Raw genomic sequence first — 23208 nt, forward strand, 5'->3', positions numbered from 1 at the left:
CTAACACGATGCCGTATCTGAGAAACCAGAAGAGATCTTGCGACTGGGATTATGTAGACTCTTAACACAACGCCACGATAAATTTGAGCTATATTTTTAAGGAAATTGCTCCATGGGCCTGCAGGATATCGGCGTTTAATTTGGAAATTTTCAGGAAAATTTTGCAATTTTTAAGGTGTCATTCAGCGTTAAGTGTTCAGGTCAATGGCAAATCTTGAATGTGGTTTCAACTGCTCTTTCGGGGATTATCCCATGAATTTTGGTAACACATTAGTGTAATATCAAATCGCAATTTTCTTAGGCGCATGTTGTAAATTTGAAGCAGTCTCAGAGTCGCACTCCCATGGACCCACTGAAATTTAGCGCCTTGGGGCTTGCTGTATTCAAAATGCCAATGCTCTATTTGAGAAGCAACAACAAAGACGTGCCGTAAATCCCTTAGAAAAGTTTAAAAGAAAGCATAAGTCAACTTATCTAGATAAATTTAAATTTTATGTATAACTAGAAAATTCGATCTGAGCATTTATTTCACTTCGGCTATAAATCAAATTTTCATGAGCAAAATTGCTTTCAAAAATATATTTTCTTTCCATTTGATTCAGGTGTTCTGTAAACTTGTGTGATTTATTAGAAATAGATTTTCATGAAATGATAATCGCCACGAAGGAAAATTATGGTAGGGTCCGATTAAATGGAGACTTTAACTTTCAAAAGACGGCTTAATGGCCCGTATAATAAAGAGACGATAAGCTGCTTTCGAAGAAGGAAAGAAATTTTCTTGATTTTCTATTATTACATCCGGGCGTGGGTTCACCAAGAGATGAAATACGGAAATAAGTGGGTCATAGGGATTATTGCTTTGTGCTCGCAATAAAAACTCGAGGTTTTATAATAGGCCTAATTTTGGGGGATTATGGAGATGTCTCTTGCGAGCAATTTTAATAAACATGACATGAAATGGAGGTGAAATGACTAAGCGCTTATCATTAGTCACCTGGCAGACCGTCTTTTTCTACAAACAGATTTAAACATTGTACCGTCCGCTCTTTTTCTAAGGCTGCAACAAATGACCCGAAAAGGAAATACAAAAGAACGTTTAAGCTAAACAACCCTCATATATTTTAGTTACGACTCCGGGTAAACATTATGTTCGTTCTTTTGCGAAATATAAAAAAATGTTGGGATCTAATGGGCCATCGATTCCGAACAAGGGGAAGATGTTGATGCGGATAAGACGATTCTCTTATACCTTGAGCCGTCTTTCAGCAGCCAGAATACAGCACATTACCACTATTACCAGACGTTCTTGAAGTAAATTACAACTTCTTCCCACGGCCCGTCAGCGGAACAAAATTTAACGGCTGAAGAAATAAATTAGTTTCGAAACAATCAACTTTAGAATTCGAAGATCGATATCGAGGCGCGTTTTCCGAACTTGCTAATACACTTTACACCGACCTTAAATTAAAGTTTTAGAGTAAGAATGATGGGTTTCGAGGTTTTTGGCTTCCACTTCCCTCGCATTTCTTTCCTCAAGCCAAATATCGGTTAGTTACCTGGGGGAGATGAGCCGGGATGATTAAAGATGTGACTCAACTCGTTTCACTCGATAGGCTAAGTTTTAAAGTCGATACATTTTAAGGCTTCCAAAATTCGAGAAGGTAATGACTGTGGTAATGATGCAAGTTTGGAAAAAGTTACGAAGCTCGCATTTATGGTAGGGAGAGTTAGTTCAGGTTAGTCTTCCTTCCTGTTAAACTTGTTGTAATCTCTCTATAGCCTCTGTATAGCCGTCCGAGGACGCATGCTCAGCTGCAACAGATATCCTTGTATGCCCCAGTCTGCAACACATTTCAAGCTCCCTTATTCTCGTGTTAACACTTCGTTCCATAGGCCTATACAGGGTGTTTCTATTTTAACCTGCGTCCTTTCACGAGGTGGCAGAAAATCGTTTACTCGTAATCGTAATTATTTACCGTTCGTTCATAATTTCTCACACAAGCCCATATCAACTAGTCCCGAAAGCTCATTAGAAAATCTACAGAGGGATATTTATTGAGGGGTCAGCCCTCTTAAAATTTCCCTAAACTTTTGTGTGATACGCCACTGATGTTCACCAGGAAAATTCTTGTAGCCCGTTCAATTTAGAAATTGTTTTGCTTCTTGTATTTTTTCATATCTGTCACCTGTTTTCCAGCAGTTTGCAAAAGTATCCGGAGAAATGTTCCATTTTTACCACGATACTTGAGTAGGTATTACGAAATTTATAGGACATTCATATACAGAGGCACAGCTGCATAAAATCCGGTATACTCGTAGTGTCGATAAGCGATCTCTTTTGTCCCTAGCTCTGCTGCATTGGACGAGTTAGTTTAAGCGAAGTTCTAAAGGTGCCTAGCAATCGAAAAAATAATAACGGACTTTATGTCGTCATATGTTGCTGTTGAATTGGAAATTTAGGAATGAATTGTATATTTGTTTTCTTTAAGATCCAGTATAAGGTGGATTCTCACTAAACATTCCTCTTCCATTCCATATCCATTCGGTAAACCTTCCGAAGATTATTGTATAGACAAATTCACCTATATGGTCCTGTACATATAGCATCCAATTGCAGGTGTCTGCACATTTCTCCATTCCGTTTATATGTATACTACCAGTCCTAACAATATTAAATTACTATTAAGTCCTATACAATGCATGCGGAATAGACAAGGGATAAATACGGATTCTGTGTTTTGGAATGTAATCACGCAAGATTTCGTTTTTGATGCAGTAACGAAAAGAAGCATATTGGAACCTGCAGGAATATTTCAATAAACTTGAAACAGAGACATAAAAGTTCCTCTATGGGGCTTTGATGGATATATATTTTTTACACAGTGTTTGCTTGGTGTTCGTATCCGTCCGACTTTATAACTTTATGGACGGAAGGGTGACAGGCGAATCAATCCATTCTGAATGGGTCCCACATTCTGTCCAGGAATTCATAATTATTTGAGCCAATTGCTTTCAAGAACTCTTAATTACAGCAATTATTCCAGTCAAAAGCTCTTTCGAAGCGATTAAATTCCTTTTCCAGATCCGATGATTTGCATATCTTCACTTCGGATACTGATTTGAGCCTTTGCTCAGGTGCGTTGATTTTCAGTACCCCCTGTGTCTCAGTTTTCTATTTCATCTTCTGGATACGAGAACATCTATGAAAGGCTCCCGACCAGCTTTTCCCGTTTCGATTACCGTCTCTGACTTATAAAATTGTGACATGCTAAGGATTCTCCAAGTTCGATTTTTCCATGGTTCTAAATGACGAAAGTGCCACGCATACATCGAGAACAGCACTTTGGCTTGTTTGCCAAAGCATTCTCCTTATAGATTTCTATAAAGTAATTGCCACTATCAGATTAAGCTTTCCATTGTCACGCTGTCTGTTTATTCATAGAAACCATCCCGTCATTAAAAATAATACGTTGTGGTAAGGCCATGTCAAAGCAAGTCTTGAGGGAATCTCCATTTTATGTGGCCCATTGTATCCCTAACTGTTATTTTGCAAAAGGGGAAAATATGGTTCCAGTTCTCTTTTAGATCTATTTAATAATAATAATAATAGCGTTCCCAAGAATATATATCTGGTTTCCCAGAATCGACACACATATCAGATATTCTACTGATTTATTATTAATCCTTGAAAAAAACAATTCTCGGCAGAAACGTGTCAGTCGCACACCTGCTAACACACATTCATTTCTCCGAACTGGTTATATCCGGCTTCTCAGAACCGATATACAAATTCGAAATTCTACTAACTTATCATTCCTCCTTGAAAACAAATTTCCCGGCAGAAATGTGAGTCAATTGCTCATCTGCAAACACTTATTTATTCCTCCAAACTGATTATATCTTTTCTAAAACTGATACACATATCAGAGATTCCACACACTTATTATTTTTCCTTAAAAAATTATTTCCTGGAAAGAATATGTGTTAATAGCTCACCTGTTTATACACATTGTTTTCTCCAAATCGGGTATCTCCTGCATTCCAGGACCGATAATCATACCAGTATTCCAGGTATTCTACTAACTTATTCCTCTTTTAAAAATATTTCTCGGAAGAAATGTGTGTCAGTCGCTCACCCACTGACCTACATTTTTTCCGCCGAACCGGTTATATCCGGTTGCCTAAAACTGGTGTACATTCCAGAGATTCCATTGTTTTATTAGTCTTCTTTCTCGGAAGCAATGTGTGTCAGTCGGTCACCACCCGATAAAACAGAGTACGAAAAAATCGAGGCGAAGGGTAAATAAGGATGCCAATATGTGCAGTATAGCGTGACTCTTTGGAGCCAACGTGCGCAAATCATATATCTATCCTTTTCTCGGATTCCCAGGTTGTGCGACTCAGAGAGAGACAGGATAATAATGATACCGAATATTCATCCAGATGTCGTTTTCGTTTGTTTTATATAACCTCAAAAATGTTTGTTCGGTTTTAAAACAGAAGTTCGTTGTTATTGCGTTATTTATAGTGAAATGTGATTAAACTAGTTGGAAATTGTGTTTGAAGGTAATAACAATCTTTCTATTACTACTCGGGAACAATACCACGTTAGTTTTATCAAACTGAAACCAAATTTGTATGATTTTATACCGCCTGCTGCTTTTCCCTCGCTTTTCAAGTGTCGAATTTGAGGTTAGCGATTTTCCAACGACACCTTTTTCTTGAAAATCTTCACTATTTCCAGTTCATAATATAAATTCTTTCTCATATATCTTTCCGTAAAATACACTATTGAATTACTCAATAGTAATCTCGGGATACTCTGTATTAAGCTTTTTGTCTACAGGGTGAGTAATAATTAGAGCCAGAGTTCTTAAGGGTCGATTCCTCGGCCTAAAGTATTTTGCTCAAATATCCGCTAGCGATCTGTTTTTGAGATTCGAGTGATTCCGTATTCGCATGATGTCAGTTTGAAGAATCCTTGATAAAAATAGGGAATAAAAATAGGAATCGCATCTCAAGAATTTAGGGCCTATTGTGTCCCGTGTCTGTACGGCTGTTTATTATCTTGACAGATGACGACAGATTTTCCTGTGATGTTACTCAATATTCCTTTCATGGGATTTAATAGTGCGTCAATTCTAATTACGAAAAGAGATTTTTTAGAGAATAAAGACGTGTCTTCAAACTGAAAAGGTATTTCATTTTTCGTTTGCTGTAAACCATATTTTAACAAACGCGAACAATGTGCCTTTCACTTTTCCTCAGTTTCGTAACAAAAACTTTTATATGGTTTTTGGGCAGCCGGTTCACATGCGCACAAAATTGATTTATGAAAATAAAAGTTTATGATGCTATAAGAGCCCTTCGGGGGTTAATGGTACGCCAATCGCATTCTAATAAACACGCTTTTATTCTCTGAAACGTCTCTTTTCGTAATTTAAATTTACGCACTATTAAGCCCCCCGAAGGGCGTCTCAGTAAAATCGCATCCAAAATCTGTCGTCAGCTGCCGGACTAAATGTATTAGGCCATAATTCGTCATGACTTGAATTTATTTGGGCGCAGTTTTCTCGAAAAATGTTACATCTAGTGAGGTTCGACAAAATGCTCTTTTTATATGAAAAACTTCAATATTCTATAATTTGCTGATGAAATCAATTAGGAAATAAGACCAAATTATTCAGAGTACGTTCCTCGAACGTAGACCCCTAGCTTGATTTTTTATCATCTGTTTTAATTAAATAAAGCTTATGAAATGGTTAATGCTGATAAATGGGTTAGCTTCAACTTGATATAGCGTAAATCAGTTTTTGGCGGCTATGTTTAAACGGCGGTAACTCCAAGAGGGAACGTTATTCCGTCAAAGTTAATAGCAACTTTTTTAACGCTTTAACTGCTAGAATCAACCCTTAAAAGTTTCGAATCAATTTTTACCTGACCTTGTATATTATCTGCAAAAGGCAACATTTTAATTCCCAATCCGGTTTTTGTTTATTTTCGTAATATTTAGGATTTTGTATCGGCGAATGGGAAATTTACTTCGTTTGAATTTATAAATATCGAAAGCCTCAAAACCAGAGCTCTGAAAGAGCAAATTTCCCTCTAAATCTCTCAGAGAAGTCAAATTAAATATCTACTTGAATACCTGCGGGATGAATATGTCTTTTGGTCACGTATCTTGTTTGATCTGTTAACTCATATTTATTTTTTAAAACACGAAACAAAACAATCCTTTCATTTTCTCCAAGAAAAAAACCTCAGTCTCTGCATCTTAAACACAAATAATAAAAGGGGCTAATATTGTAAACGGGCTGACTAAAAATTTCGTGACCCACTTTGTACCAGTGCCCGCAAAAGTTTACCAATTTAAATATGGAAATTCTTGATTAAAACTTTGTTGTTTACTGAGCCTTTGAAATAACAACGATTCGAAAAATTTAGTTAGAACAGCGGATGGGTTAAAAACTTCAAGGAATCGTCGGAAAGTTTTGTTCATAATACAATCGCCTTTAGTTATTTCAGTACGCGTTCATGCCCATCAAATAACCAAGTAATCTAAAGTTTTGATCAGAGCTGTATAGTTATCTCAGTTTCCTGAACTATTAGCAAATTAGGTATGAATGATCCCAGATATTTGAATTATTGCGAGTCCCTCTTATGGACATTTAATAATGTGCGATAAAGCTTTTATTTCATTAAATTCTTTTAACTTTTTGCGAAAAAATTAATTTGCAGATTTACACAAGGCATTATTTTCTTTTAAGTAAATTCCTGTAATTTAACGTCAAGGGACCCTGAAGGGAGTGCCAGCAGGGCCCTTATTGAGCGTGTCAAAGAAAAACTTTCCTAGCTTAGAAGCAAACTAATTACGTGCTCGAGCAAATATACGAGATATTCAAATTTAAGGTTTTTCGATATATAAATCCAAAATCTTGTCGCTCGTCCGCAGTATAAATTTCCCTGATTTCGCCCGGAAATCCTCTTAATTATTGCAGTGGGTTTGAAAATTCCGCCCGTTTAGTAAAGTACATTAATCAGAAAATGGTATTTAATTCCTTAGAGATATGCTTTTTCCTTGTAAAAACTTGGGCTTTGGCGAAACTCTGAGCTTCAGCAACTCTCAAAGATTTAAATGCGAAGAGAAGTTGAATGGGGAAAATGAGGGGAATGGCCTCAGTTGGCCGTCGAAAAAAACTAAAGAAGAGATTCTGACAAATAAATCCATTCCGAATTGAAACCCCGTTTTAAGTATATAAATAACAGTGGGCAATAAAACTGCCAGGAAGTATCTCAGTAATGAATTTTCCTTTGGAAAAGCACGTGAGAATTTAAGTTTTAGTTATCTGAAACATGCTCGGCGAGAAAATAATAATTGTTAAAAAAAACGACTTTCCGAGCCCTTAACTCCTTGGAAGTTCTGAAAAATCTGGCGCTGGCGTCCGGGTATAATGTAACATTCGAATCTGTTATATCACAGGGAGCTGCGAGGCAGATTGATTAATAACCATTTAACGAAGTTGGAGCAAATTTAAAAGTTTCTTAAACAAACTTCGATGTTAATGATTATTCGCACTGTTTCTGCCGGAGGCAAAAGTTCGACTTTGCAAAATTTTATTACTTTATCTGAAGGGAAATTGGAATTATTTCCGGATTTAAAAGCGGAAATTTATTAGCATAGGTAAATTAATTTTCCATACCTTAAGGAAGTTTTTAGTTTCCAGCACTTAAAGATTGTAAATATTTAAATTATTTGCAATTTACAGTAATATTTATTTTTCATGGAAGGCCCTTCATCGCAGTAGAAAATCAGCTCTGAATCATCAGAAAGCTTCGGAAATATGTGCAGTTATCAGTGGCATACTGTGCATATTTCTGATGGTTCAGAATCGGTTTATTGCTCGGTAAAAACAAGCCTAACGTTACTGCTTTTGCTAGCTGCAGCAGGGGTGCGATGAAAGGAGTAGAGATAGTCAAGTTCACAATCGTGAAAAATTTTCGTTTCCTTTCAAAAAAGGTTTTGTGATCTTCAATTTCACTTAGTCAATTCTGAATTGTTTAAATCCACTAGATAATTTTGAATCAAATAAAACGCAAAAATTGGAAAATACTTTATATTGTAAAACCTATTCAACACTGAAAAATAAACGTAAATAAATCTTCGCTAACAATATCGCTACAGTACTGATATTTTGTATAACAAGTACCTACATCGATTATCTTTTTCTAACATTTATGTGCGATATACAATTTACCTTATGGTTAATCTACCGATTACAATAGCTTACTCTGTTGTTCATGTGAGATCCTTCCTCGTATATAAATTATTGCTCTTGTTATTATTTAATAATTTAGTTTGTTGGAATAGTTTAATGATTTTGTCAATTTTGTGGTGGATTTAATACCTACAGACCAAAACTTGTGTTAACCTAGGATTATATACAACGGGTAAAAAAGACGTCACTTCCAAGATGGAAGAATTCGCTACCACTGCTATTTCCACATATCTATTAGACACCATATCCAAGTACGTACAAGACCCTGTTTATATGTATTTTATACATCACTGAGAATTTACATGTTAAAAATGGCTAAAAAAATCCCTACTGCTACTCTGCTTTATTTTCTTTAGCATCAATTCAAGGCAGTGAATGAAGTCATGCTTAATATAATATGATTGCTCGTCTCTAACATTAAAAATAGAAGGAAATATACTGGATGATATTGCAATGCTTTTAGCTGCTGTTTTGAGATAAAGACGCAAAGTTTGGGCAACAGACTGAAACAAGAGAACTAAACCCCCTCCCCGAGGACACAATTTAACAAAGCATCGCCGCGAAATCCATACGGGATTAGAGTGCTGGCAACTTTCTTGCCTCCCGCAATATCCAATTGGCAAGTTCCTTAATTGCCTTTAATTCCTCACATTAAAAAAATCCCTCACTACACTACTGAGGGCTCTCCCTCATAGCCCTCATCAGGACTCTCCGTTAACACTTCATTCGCGTTGTCGATGGCAATGTTCACAGCCGCGTCCTCACTTTTTACTACACTCACACTAACACTAATACTATCACATTCGTCTTCAGTGTCTGTTTGGGCACTTGCGCACTTCTTGGATACCCCCGGAAGGCTATGAGGATTGGCAGGCAAACATGGCGGCCAATTCACTGAACAGCATGGCATTGACGAGGGTGGTGTGCCGGCTGGTTGGATGGTGGGTGGTGGTAGTTGACGTGGTACCGGGTATCCATCTGCTGTGTACCTGGAATTGAGCGTAAATTGATCTTGTGTATGAGGTTTTGTTTCGAAATTTTTTAGTAATAGTAATTGTTGTAAAAGTAGTAGTAGAGTGAAGGGGTGAGGAGCTAAGCCCTGCGCTTGGGCCGTTAGAAGCTCTAAGAGCTAGCCCTTTTCACTCCACTTCCTTCTCAGCAAAACGAACCGTATGTGATGAGCATAGAACAATATGACCCGAGGTACCAGAGTAAACTAACCTAAACTAATTGGTAGATTTCTCTTTCGACTCGTCTTTCTTTAACAGTTCTCGTCTGTAGATATACTATTCGTAGTTTATACTGCAAACTTCAGATAAAAAAAAGCTAATTCATTATCCAATAGAAGAGTGGTGTGATAAAATTCTTCAAATCAAACCCCCCGGGTGTTGTAATGAAATTTCGCAGATTGTAATGCGGAATTGCACACGCAATATTCCGAATGAAATGTGTGTATAAAAGCAGTAAAGCTGAGTGCAACTTGGTTGCACCATGAAAAGAATAATTTAATAAAATATTTTTCCATTTCGGTTTAAATTGGTTTTCGTCGGTGTATTTTTATTGCTGCGAACCTCACTTTGATTTTTTCCTCGTGGAAAATCCTGGATTTAATTTAAGTACACATTTTGAATATTTATTCAGTGATAGATAAAAGGCGGAGTCTCGTGCATCTGATTTCTGGCGTCCGATGTCCTAAAAAAACACATCTATATGATAGTTGATTTTAACGTTAAATATTTTCCCTGTAGTGCAAGAAATCTTAATTTTTTAATTAAAATCATATTAAATTTAATTAAACCATTAATTTAAATGTAATACTTAATTAAATTTAAAAAAAAATTAAAACAATATTTTTGAACATCACATGCCAGAAATCTCGGCAAAGGAATTCGACTAGAGTCTCACCTTACGTCTGTGGTGTGATAATGATCATAAGGTGTGTCCACACTGCGGGACAGAAATTCAACCTCTCTAGAATACCTCTTGAGGGGGTTGGCTGCTGAGTGCCTCTTCATTCTATTGCAGGGCAGGGTTCTGTAGTACGCATCATTAGTACAGGCAGATCTGCAGGCTATTTTGGGCAATCCATAATCCATGGGGTAGTTTTGAGCATCCACCATGTGACGCACCGCTGCAAAAGAAACAATAGGGTCAATCTAAATAGTTCTGTCCAAAACTGGAGAATTATTAAGAGTAGTTTTAGTTCTGTTACATTTATTACCCTCTCAAGTGTCTACAAACAACACCTTGTACACCACTGCGAGAGTAATCTCAAGAAGTAGACCTTTCTAGGGTTGTTCCTTGTTAAGGCGCAATTAGGCAAACATATTAACCGAATTGTTTACCCTCAAAGCAGAAGTTTAATATAAAGAACCGACCCTCATTCCCCAGGTTTGTGTTGCTCTTGGATGAAATTGCTTTCCTTGTTCGTCGCAGTTATTTTTATTAACCTTCGTCGTCTCAAACCACTAAAGTTGCTTATATTTCATGTAATTTTTCCTTATATTTTTTCCTTCTGAGGATCGATTTCGTTTAGGCCGCACAATGTGTAGCAAATGTCTATGTTCAGATTTACACCTTTGATTTTGGTTGTGAGGATTATGAAAATCAACAGTCCACTTTCGAAGCTTGAAATCATTGTTTTTCACGCATCAATACTGATGGCTGAAAATCAGTACGAATATTTTAATATTTGCAGGAATGCGAATTGTGTTCCCTGTTTGCTAAATATTTACTTTAAGAGCGAATTGAGGCCAAACCAACACAAGTGGGCCTCCTCCAGGATTCGTGCATGTGCTTTAAACCTTCTAACGAGCTGCTAAAACGGGCCCTTACCTGCATGTGCAAACTGGGCTAAAACAGCACCTGGGAACAATGGAGATTTACCGAAATGGAGCGTGTGCTGTTTTAATGAAATACCAGTGGGAAAGAGCGAGATTTTAAACGGTTTCAAGTAGCTGGTAGAGGTGGATTTGTAATAGAATCTCTTGTTCGTTTTTGGGTTTGCGTATTCAATGCATCTGAAAATTTTTATTAAAAAGAATTTCTTCACTGACTGAAAGCAGTTTTATCGCCTCTGTTCAGCGCATGTGAGAAGTCAGAAATTCATGAACAATTATTTTCTACAGAGAAATTTCAGTTTTAAATTAAATTAAAACATATAATTTCTTCCATATATTGTGTCTCTTCAGATACCTGCAGGACACGTGTCTGTTTATATCTGAATAAAACTTCTATATTTTCATAGAAAATTTAGTGGTACAGAAAAGCATAAAAATCGTCAGCGTATAGTATGCCTTCCAAATACATAGTTTTACAGCCTTGTTCAGTTGCCTGCAAAGCTTTCCTTTCTTCAGACAAGCCATGTTTTGTTAGGCACGCCCCTGGTTTCTCTCAAGTCTTTTTTAACACTACACCAGAAGAACCTCGAAAACTGATGCAAAACAAAGCCCTTTTATTAAATAGTCAATCAAAAAACGAATTGACGAAGTATTCAAATGTCTAAGTACAATTATGCATCAATACGTCCACCAAACAACAAAATAAATAAATTCCTAAACTAAATAGGGGATCAAATAAACAACCCTAATGGGATCGACCTTTATAACGCCGCATTATTTTGCTAATGAATAGAATGTTTCGCTATTAATTTATATCGATAAATAAATCCAGCAAATTCAAATTTTAATTTAATATTGTGAGTATTTTGATTGTTCGCATTTACATATAGATCTATGTTTTAATTAATGAGATAATAAAGATTTTTACAGGTTCATATAGGGATGAATTTAATTGATAATGCACGTTACCACAAAACAATGTCGTCGGTTTAATAGTCAAAGCTGTTTTAAACACTGAAACAATTTTCGCCCCTAAATGATTTAAGAGCACATCAGACACGAGTCGCAAAACCTTTGCTCTATTATGTCGGCCGCATAATATCATAGTGCCTTTCATTTCCCCGAATTTACAACGCTATAAGGGGTTAAAATATCATTACAGTGGTAATGGGATTACTTCAGACTCTACGCCTCGGAATTTAATAATGGCTCTAATGCAGTCCTCTAAAAATTACATTTAAAAACTTGCCTAAACTGCTAGGGTCGGTGGTGTAAAATTCCGCCCCACTTCTGATGCAAGCAACCCCAGGTGCGATTATGTTGTTTTCTTCTTCACCTCCTTGCCTAACATCCTCTCCATCTCCTGCCCTTCTGCAACCTATGCTTTCGGTCCCATTAATCAAGTCCGGATTTTGTTCAATTTGATATCTGCAAATGAAATGGGTCCTTATAGAACAAACAGGTTGAAAGTTCGTCAAGGAGAAGATAGTGCTTTGTGTTTGCACTAAAATTGAGCAAACACTAGTGCAGCGAAAGCTTCACGAGCACAAAGTTGTTTATCTTTTAAATAAAATATACATGAGAAGTGGAAACTTACCTCCTTAGGGAGAGAGGACTTACAGTTCTGTTTACGTTTCGTAATGGAGATAGATTGTTGGCAAACTGATCGTCGCAGGTTCTCATGCCGAAAAGTACCATTTCTTCCGGTTCTGAGGCGCAAGTGGTGGTTTGGGTGGTGGGGGTTAGGTTGTGCTTCAGTTGCTGGTCCAAAGGGGAGGAGCTGATTGATTTCGCTGGTGAGAGAAGTTCAAAATCACATATTTCAAATATTTTTCTAAGTTAGGCTATATAATGGAGGTACTAAAGTGGGGAGTTTCTTTCAAACGCAAAACCAAGTCTATTCACTAAGTGTCTAAGAATGCTCTAACCGTGAAATTCATACTCAAAGACTTCTCAAGTTTACTCTTCACTTTTATTAGAATTAGTGTTCAAGTCTCTGATAATTTGATTTACCACTTCGCGAACTAAATGCAATTTTGCTTGATTTTGTTAACAAAACTCTTCGCTCTCAGTTATACCTAATCCCCTCGCAATCTAGCCCGAAAAGCTCTAGATCATTTATCAGTCGCATTTGCATATTCAGGTTTCACTTACTCAAAAAGACTTTTCCGCATTTTGAAGATTATTGCCTGACTTGTCCTCCTTAAAAGACTTAAGTAAATGTAAAAATGTACCAAACATCTTCCATCACATGAAATGCGAGTATCAACTCTTATTTTCCCATAAAAGTTACTCGAGCCAACTACGGCCACATAAATGCTGTGAAGCCATTACGTTTCGCCTCATAAAGTGATAAATTTTATGATTCCAGGGTAATGAGTTGTGAGTTTCGAATTTACGATCTATATTAATAAAAGATCAACGTCTGAAATACGTCTCTTCGCCCTGGTATAACAAAAAAACGTTTGCTTTAAAGCGACGCTTACTCCATGTTTTCTCGCTGGCACCCCCATTTTGAGCTTGCTGCAGATGTAAGGAAACCTCCTTGGTTTGGTCCCTCTTCTGCTGTCTCTTCTTCCTTCGATGGCACTTCACTACACATGCAATCACTATGATGATCACCAGAAGCGCGAAAACAGACACTCCGATCACTGCAAACATGAGGTACTCCAGGGGAAAGGACACTATTATTACTATGGGTTCTTCTTTGAGGACAATTTTGATGGTAAAATTCGATTGGGAGCTTCCGGCGGCGTTTTCTGCATGGCAGACATAGGTACCATTGTCTTCAGCGTTGGCATTATAGATGAAGAGTTCGCTTTTCTTGCTTTCAGTCCCTTCTTCTATGTAATACATCAAGCGCATACCTGGTGCGACGCTGGTGTTGTTTTGTAGGAGTTGTCCATCGAACCACCAGGAGACCTTGAAAAAGAATAGACGAGTAATTACAATCAGATTCTTATGCTGCCCGAAGTTGTAAAAATTAATGAAGTTCTTGTTTGGCTCGTTTGTACTATTCGAATCCCCCAACGATGTTAAACTTAACCTAATAACAAGGCAGAGGAATAAATAATGCATGATTTCCAGCAATTAGTTATTCCATATTTTTACATTTATACGAACTTGCCAGTTCCAGGGCTGCATATTTATGAGCCTTTTTGACTTCTTTTCCCCTTGATGTTTCTTCGAAAAGAAAATATCATTCCAGAAATTGCATTTTCTTACTCATCCCAATTAGAATCAAAACTCTCAAGCTGTCGGTTTATTGCGAAAAAAATCACTTTGATTTATCTGCTGGGACTTACCGTCGCTTCTGGAATCGCTCGAATCTGACAGCGAAGAGACACATTTTTTCCTTCCGTTAGCTCCAGATAAAAAGTAGTCGGTTCAACATCCGGCAAGCAGGCCAGTTCCTCCTTGGGGACATTCTTCACCAAAATGTTCCTCAGACGGGATGGTTCCTTGCACTCAGGGTCGCTGGAGAGGGGGATGTGAAAGCTGGAAAGCCAGTTGCGAAAATCCTGGATGTGGCAATCGCAAGTCCAAGGGTTCTTATGCAGCTCTACTCCCTTGAGGGTCTTAGGGAAGGTGTAAGGGCCATCTATTGTTTTCAGGTGGTTGGAGGAGAGATAAAGCCATTCTAGGCGGTGGAGACCTGCACATATATGAAGAAATTTCTGACAAAATGATTATTTCAGCGCGAACATTTATGTTTCAGGGGTTAATATTTCATGTTTCAGACACAGAATTTAAGCTAATTGCGTGGATATACCGCTAAAACACGTCTCTTTCAAAGTTGAACCGAATTTGCCAAAAAAGTGATATTAACTTGCTAAGTAAGGGACATTTTCTTCGCGTTAAAAGCTCAAAGTTGGTGTGAAACGTGAGCTGACAGAAAACTGAACTCACTAGACAGAACATTTTCCTCATTTCTTTGAATTAAAATTACGGCTAAATTATCGAGAAAGGAAGTTGAATGAATTCATTGGATTGCGACTATTTTCCGGAGCTTTAAATGCTAGAAATTGAATTTAAGTGAAAGTTAGCAGAGACTTGAAATGCGTAGAGTGTATGGGATTGCTTTCATAATTCCTTTGATTCATTTTTATCTGATTTGGAAGTAGGTTAATTTGGGTTAGCTTAGTGAAAACTCCTGGATTTTACCGCTTTAACACGATGATGCACTAATGAGCAATTTGAAACGATAATTTTCGGCTTGTCTGATGCCCGGAAAAGTATCTTTAAGCCACTAGTGATGTAAAGCTCTATTTCCCGGATTCAAATTAATACCTTAAATGAAAAGACTTACTATTTGGCTGCAAGAAAACGACTAAGCTCAAACTGACATTATTAAATTCGTCCTTATCTACGAGAGCACCTTATAGTGAATATCCGCAATCTCGCCGCCACTAAGGCCGGGCGTGCTAAGATACGACAAATGATTGAAAGCCAACCTCTTTACATCTTTAATGGGATCCGAGTTTAAAGCGAATTTCCCACTTTAGACAGGCACCTCGCGCCTCTTGGGAATTACTCCGATTGGTTTGCTCTGAATTCTAAATTGTTCAAATTCGGAAATATCATATGCATCGCAAAAACTTACCCTGGAAAGCTCCTTCTTGGACCTCGGAAATCTCGCAGCCACTAAGCTCTAGTGTGTTAAGATAGGACAGATGATTGAAAGCCAACCTCTTCACGTCTTTAATGGGATTCGAACTGAGAGTGAGTTTCATCAAAGACTGGCAATTGGAAAACGCCACTGTGGGAACGGTATCCAGAAAATTGCCCGATAGATCCATTTCCACCAAATTCGTCAATCCTTTGAACGTGTCCTTGTGCACGGTTTTAATCCGACACTTTGATAAATAGAGTCTCTGCAGGTTCACCAGTTGTTTCTTAACAAATAGCTCCTTAGTAAGTTTCGCTAAGTTGTTATCGGAAAAGTCCAGAACTTGCGTCTCTGGATCAATAGTGTCGGGGATTTCGGTTAAAGTTCTGCCAGAACATTCCGCAGTCCGTTTCCCGTTTTTCCACTTGCATGTGCACGACTGGGAACATGTTGAAACTTCGTTGACGACATGTAGGACCATAATGGAGCACAGATGCCAAAACGAGATCTGCATCTTGGTGGGTGGAGGAATGGCCTAAGCAGATGCCTGTTTCATGTCGCTTCGAAGTTACCTGAAACAGAACAAATTCCTTTTACGTCAGGCCAAAAAGGTCAAATAAAGGTCGTGCACTTTGTCACTATCCACGAACTTAGGCCTTACTTTTTGCATGCAAGATTTATCCTCCGCTTGCTCCTTTTACTTAGATGTAAAGTTTTGGTCTCGACGATTTATTCTCCGCCTTAGGGACTTGCCAGATACAAATTGGCCTTACTGCCTACATTTGTCAATCGAATCCTCGCAGGCCTGAGTTTTGGTTTTACAGGGTTATATTCAGGGTATAACAGCGAAACATCTCCTTTAAGTTCGTATAAATACGTAAAACATTGTGTAAGTTTCAAAGGGGATTCAGTCTATTATTCAAATATCCGCACAATGGCGGATTCTCAGACTTCAGTGACGGTCAGACATATTGTATAAAAAGGGAACGTTTCCTTCGACAGCACTTTTTCCCATAAAACATTTATTTTGCCTTGACATGAGTCTGGCGATTTATATTCTGCTGACGAGAGTTCGCAAATTGACCTTGCTATGTTCTGGGGCTTTCCTAAAATCTGGCACTTTTCACTTAAGACCAAGCAAGGAAATGCTATTTTTGTGCTATAAATATTCATCACAAATAATAAAAGCAGATATACGTTTTTCCATTTTGGTTGCAAGGGGCCTTTTGCTCAGTCTCTGAATCTCTTCGCGTAAAGAAGTTGTGCCGGGCTTTTGGATGTAAGGATTTTTAAATCTTCGAAAACTGGTCTAAAATATTTTTAATTATGCACCTCATAAACCTACCAATTCATTCATAATTTCGCTCTTGGAGCATGATTCCCTTGTGCTTCGTCGAAAAAATCCACATATTTTTGGACTTTTTCAAGAATTTTATGAGCAATTCCGTACTTGATTTTTAACCACCGAGTGGGAATTTCTCCACATCTCGACCGCATTTTGTTTCATCAGATTTCTGCTTCAAATCACCTAATCGGTAATTCATTCTGACGAGGTCATCGTTAGTTAATTGAGTTAACATAAAATTGAAATCGCCAGACAAAATTTGATCGACTGCAACAGAACATGAACAAAATATGATTCGTCACTTTTTTTATTCAAAACTACCAGTTGTGATTCATTTTAGCGAGGAGGGAAATGTGAAATAATGAAAAAACTTACTCGGTAAATGAGGGGCCTTTTCTTCGCGTTTTACACTCAAACTTTGAGCGAAATGTGAGCTGATGGAAAATTGAACTCACTAGACCGAACATAATTGTGTTCCTCCTTCCTCTAATTCAAAATTACCGCTAAATTAGTGAAAAAGAAAGTTGAATTAACTCATTAAATTCCGATTATTTCTCGAAGGTCTAAGGGCCAAAAATTGAATCCAAATGAAAGCTAACAGAAACTGGAACTGACTAAAACGTGTAGAATTGGTTTCTTCACTCTTTTAATTCAAAATTGCAGCATAATGCCAGGGAAAAAAGAAATTCAATCAACCCTTCAAAAGCGGTTTATTTGTCGATTGGTTTATTGGAAAATTTGATTCACTAACACACCTATTCTTCCAAAATTAATCCTTCAGGTTCGAGCTTTAAAATTTGGGCAATGTGGAAATGGACAGAAAATCGTGCTCACTAGATGGAATTGAACTATTTTTCTCACTCTTTTGAATCACAAAAGCACCTAAATTGATTTAAAGCGCATTTTATATTGTTTAGATTTACGTCTAGCTAAAGTCATCTGTTCTTGCCACTGTTTCTCTGTTTCGTTCACATCCAGCTCAACTTTCGCGTAATCAAAGCTCCGTCGTATGGGATTTATAAAAGGAATGCGACAGGGATATTATTCCAAACTGCCTTAAAAGCGTAAACAGTTCATATTGATATGTTTGTGCTGGTTGCAGCAGGCGTAGTGCAGGGGACACTGATTAAAATGAAATTATTAATGAATTGACGGTAGTATTTTCAGTGAAATTAGTACAAATGAAATGAACCCTTCTGCTGCGCGTGAAATCACACTCGACTAGGATTATTATTGGTTTGGCTGATTAAGTAGCTAATTACACCAGTCAGAAGCAACGCATTAATATATTGCCCACGTTATTGGATGTACAGCATCTATAAATAAAAGTGAGGAGACCAATTTATACCGTGCTAGTTCGTGTCGACAGGGCATAAATCGCCCAAACCAAAATTTCGGAGCAACGCAAAAGGAACAAACCAGAAATAAATGTTCCATGTGAAAAACTTAGGTCGGAGCAATCGCTCTTGCTGGGGAAACTCTTCCTCCAAATCGAAAGTGGGACTATGTAAAATAGGATACAGCGACAGCTCCCTAAATCGATTTCCATTAATTTTTGGGAAACTAATACAATTTAGAAAAAAAGGAAAGCCACGTGAAACTCTATACTATATTAACCGAAGGAGCAGTATTCAATTTAGCTTCTAACGGTTTTTGAGAGTAAATAAATTTGCTGGAAACTAACAGAAAGCACATCCCTCAAAAGAAGTCTAGGGCAAGCTTTCACGAGGGATTGATAAATGATTTAACTCGTGGTGCCGTCCTAGTTCCAAGATAGATTCTCTCCTTAATCACTGCATTCGGTTCCGGGCATAACGTGGTTTCCCCCTAAGAAACTTTCGATCTGCTAGCGATTAATTACCATGCCTGAATTCTTTCCCATTTTACCTTAAAGGCGCTTGGCTTGTACCAGAATGATGTGTCTGATATATGGACACTTAGGAACTGTAGTTAATTATCATCTGGCGGAGTTTTCTTGAGCGAAGTCAGATGTGAGAAAACCATTAAAAGGGCAACGTCAAACTGATATTTTCACGCCCTAAAGTCTGTGCTCGGAATGTCAGCACGCTCTAAATCCCTCGAAACTGGCATTAAGAAAAAAAACGTGTTTCGGGAAATTCCTCCCCAGGACAGAATTCGGCAGGTAAAAAGGGCCAACAAACTTTTTCCAATAAAGGATTTCATGTTTAATTGGCAAAGTTTCTTCCTGTATCCTAATAAAGAATTCCACGCAGCTCCTCCTTAAAAAATGTATAATTGAACCTGAGCACGAAGCCCTGAAAAACAGTTATTAATATCTTCCACTTTATGAATTCCATTTTAAATTCTTCCGAATCAAATTGGGGCGCAGGAAGGAAACCGTGTTTTCTATATCGAATATCTCTGAATTTAAGCCAATAAGCCCACCGAGGAGATAAGCAGAAATTGTATTTTGATGTGATCTTGCGATCCGGTTCCTGTAACTTCATTTTCATGCGGTCTGGAAACAATATGGTGTAAATAAAGGGCCGGATTCCCCAATCTCTGAGGCCGGATATTGCAAGTTTGGAGACTGAGGTTTTTGAATCATGGATTGGTGCTGCGTTTTGTTACATAAGGGATTTTCTCTTCAAAACTGCTACGGGTTTGCTCTCAAAATTCTGCAATCCTGAGCTCTAAATCCAGCATCTAAATATACTACTTATCATAAAAATTGCATCACATAGAATTACTGCATCAAATTCAATCAAAATTAGTATACGTATTTAGTTGTAGTAGTAATACAATTGATCGGATTCTACATATAACGCCGTACATTACATACAGGAAGTATTAGAACTAATAGCTATTCTATACATTCAATGTATTGGAAACGTACTTTTCCAGCAAGACAATGCATGGCCACATATTATTCGTATAACTATGGCTCATCTGTAACGTTACAATGTTAATGTGCTTCCTTGGCCTCCACGCTCTCCCGACCTTTCCTCCATAGAAAACGTATGAGACATGACAGGAAGAAGAGTTACTGCACTAGAGAATCCATGACCATTTAGTAGACTTACGAAATGCAATTCAAGTTGCTCGGAATACACTACCTCAAGAGGAAATCGACGATGTGCTTAGAAGCATGCCGAGATAAGTTTCTGAGCGTGTAAATTTATAAGGTGGTTATACACAATATTCGAATTTTAAAGACATTCTGGACTATGTTTCACTCCCAAGTTACATAATTTATTTTGTATAATGTTATCAACATATTTACAAAGTTTAAGATATGCGCATAATTTCTATATAGATCTTGTAATTTTTATAAGTAATACACGGTGTCCATTAAACAAACGGCAAACATTTAGGTCGTTGTTCCTTAGACTATTCAAAGAATATTTTACCTTTTGATAATTTTTTAATGGCCTCTTTGTTCCGAAGATACAGGGCGAGAAAAAATGTTCAACAATAACAACATTTTATTGTTAAATATTACTTATAATATTTAGTAATAAAACGTTGCTATTCTCAAAAATATTTCTCACCCTGTATCTTCGGGACAGACAGACTTTTCAAAAATCATCAAAGGATAAAATATTCTTAAAGTAGTCCAGGGAATAACTCTTTGAATTTTTGCGGCATGTTTAATGGAAAACCTTGTATATTTATGTATATCCGATGCTAACGATATACATACACTTTGACCTAAAGCAATGAAAGTTATAGCAACACACCGCTGTGAAAATACATCGAATATTACTGTACGCTAAAGTTTTTAAAATTTTCGTTCCCCCATCTTTCTCCATCAAAGCAGATCTTATATTTAATTTAAAATCTTAACTCTCAAGGCTGCATTTCCTCTCGACTGCACTAATCCAAAGGACAAAGCTTTTCTGCCATGTAATCCTACTCATGTTGTGCTTCTTTCTTTTCTGATCTGCAGATTCATTTTCGATATAATAGCTTGATCTGTCCCCATTATAGCTTATCGAACAGCCAGTTGAATGGCTGCCAAGAATGACCGTTCAATGCATAGGGGAGATAGGGCATTTATTTGCAGACCTGGCATATAAAGATAAAAGGAAAAAGTTTACAAATACAGACGTAAAATTCGCCTTTGGATGAATAAATATCGGTTTAGGACATCTCGTATAGGAGGTTTAGCTATTATTTACTCCTTTATTTATAATATATTTAGCCTTAAATGTGGCACCGCTACCCTGTTGCATAAAAGATGAACCGTGGCAGAAAAGCCGCACTTTTGCCTCGTATCCGTAATTCGCTGTATACTTTATGAAAACATGGAAAGTGTTGTCTGCTTGTATCAAAAGCAGATGCATATTGAGGAAATGGAATTCGACTTTCATATTTGCCATTACGGATTTGCTCCTTTTGAATTTTGAATATCAAATATCCCATCCGGAACACTTTCTGCATATTTTGTTCGAATTCCGTTTTCACGTCAACCCAATAGACATGTTCGATGCATTTTCCTTAGCAATGTATTTGTTATTCTCATCTTATTGCAAGTTAATGAATTTTTAAAGTAATACTTTGGTAAATGGCAACCCAGCGTCATTCATTTGTCAAATATCGTGATTGGTTGTTATACGAGAGCGACAGAGACGATACAATACGACAATATGAATTGGCAATCTGTAAATGGCAGCGAGGTTGCCAGATTGATAAAAATTCTGTATGTTTTAGACTTATCAGGTTTCGGTGTTTTTCCACCCAAACCGGTCACGTTTTGAATGTCGATTTTGGAATTAAAAAAAAATCTATCAGTATTATTGATAAACCAACAATCGCCGTTAATTGATCGTTCAGTAATGACACATTTAAAAGAATCTTACCAGTAAAATAGAACTGTTGCGCCACTGTTTTTTTTACAATATATGATCGTGAAAGCATATTCTATAATTGCTAAAGTTTGTAGCTTACTTTGTTTCAAAAGAACGATGCAAGAGGGTCTCATTTAAATGCACCAAAGATCGCCTTTAAGAGACCCTTGAGACGCCAACGGTGGCCTTTGTTCGAATTCGGTTTGCACGTCAACCCAATAGACATGTACAGTGTATTTTCCTTAGAAACGTCTTTTTGTTGTTTTTATTTTATTGCAAGTTGATGAATTTTCAAAGTACTACTCTAGTAAATGGCGACAAGGCGTCATTCATTTTTCAAACATCGTGATTGGCTGTCACACGAGAGCGACAGAGACCGTATAATATGAGAGGTATAATGTAATATAGCAAGGTTGCCAGATTCACAAATCACAAATAGTAGATTTAGGGAAAAAACGCAGATGACAAATTTTAACCAGCAAAAATTGGTTTTATGCAGCAATGGTTTTTGGAATGGATAATCACCTAATTATAGCCTATAGTTGCTATTTTTATTTATTCGCCACATCAACACATTAAGAATCGCCTTGAAAGAGACCCTTCAGGAGTCGCAAAGGACTTAGCTAGCACCTCTCGCCTCGAAAGTGGATCATTGCTCGCTTTGTCTCGTCGTTCACCTAAACGACTCACTTTTCTCGATATTATTCATTATATATTAACTACAATTGCTTTTTACCACTTATATTATTGCACTGTATTATTGATGAAATCTTGTCGACAGTGCCAGTGTCTCTGAGCCTGCGAACTCGGGGTAGTCCGAACGTGATTATGCAGCCACTTTATAAATGCTCGAACTCCCGCAACATCGTGGAAAGTCATCATCTTTTCATCTTTCGACCGGAATCTGCAACATTTCTAGTCACTCCGAATTGGAATCGCACCACCAATAACTTGAATATTTTTATGAATACTCTCAGCGATTTTACATCAAAAAGAGTCCTGGAACAGCACTCGTATGTACCTCTTAACTCTTTACGAGATATTTTTAATGAAGTGATGCCTCAAGTTTTCATGCATTTCTTTATAGATATTTCTTTGTTCCCAAATAGAATAAAAGAGGGGACCAGGTTGTTGTATAATAATGTTATATAACACATTTATTCTACCACATCGTTATAAAACTTAAATCGTTGGCTGCGCCACTGACCTGGCGAGCCCCAGGGATTTTCAAGCCGAGTTAAGAAACTGCACCTCGACCACCATTTTTATCTTGGCCCGGCCACCTTTGATACGACACATAAATGATTCATAATTGTTCGTTTACTGT

At 37.3% G+C, this 23208-nt stretch overlaps 1 protein-coding gene across 1 annotated transcript in view; it reads right to left on the reverse strand.

Annotated features, from left to right (window-relative positions):
• Positions 1-8100: 8100 nt before the first annotated feature.
• Positions 8101-23208, reverse strand: part of LOC136413328 (leucine-rich repeat-containing protein 24-like) — an 83681-nt gene continuing 68573 nt past the window's right edge. Inside the window, exons 3-9 of the mRNA XM_066396834.1 lie at positions 15720-16297; positions 14422-14771; positions 13603-14038; positions 12714-12909; positions 12366-12544; positions 10182-10407; positions 8101-9265 (exon numbers count right to left, since the gene is read on the reverse strand). Of these exons, the coding sequence (XP_066252931.1) occupies positions 8944-9265; positions 10182-10407; positions 12366-12544; positions 12714-12909; positions 13603-14038; positions 14422-14771; positions 15720-16239 (2229 nt within the window). The 5' untranslated portion in view covers positions 16240-16297 and the 3' untranslated portion in view covers positions 8101-8943. The remainder of the gene's footprint in view (positions 9266-10181; positions 10408-12365; positions 12545-12713; positions 12910-13602; positions 14039-14421; positions 14772-15719; positions 16298-23208) is intronic.

Source organism: Euwallacea similis, chromosome 13 (genome assembly GCF_039881205.1).
Source record: "Euwallacea similis isolate ESF13 chromosome 13, ESF131.1, whole genome shotgun sequence".
NCBI classification, from domain to species: Eukaryota; Metazoa; Arthropoda; class Insecta; order Coleoptera; family Curculionidae; genus Euwallacea; species Euwallacea similis.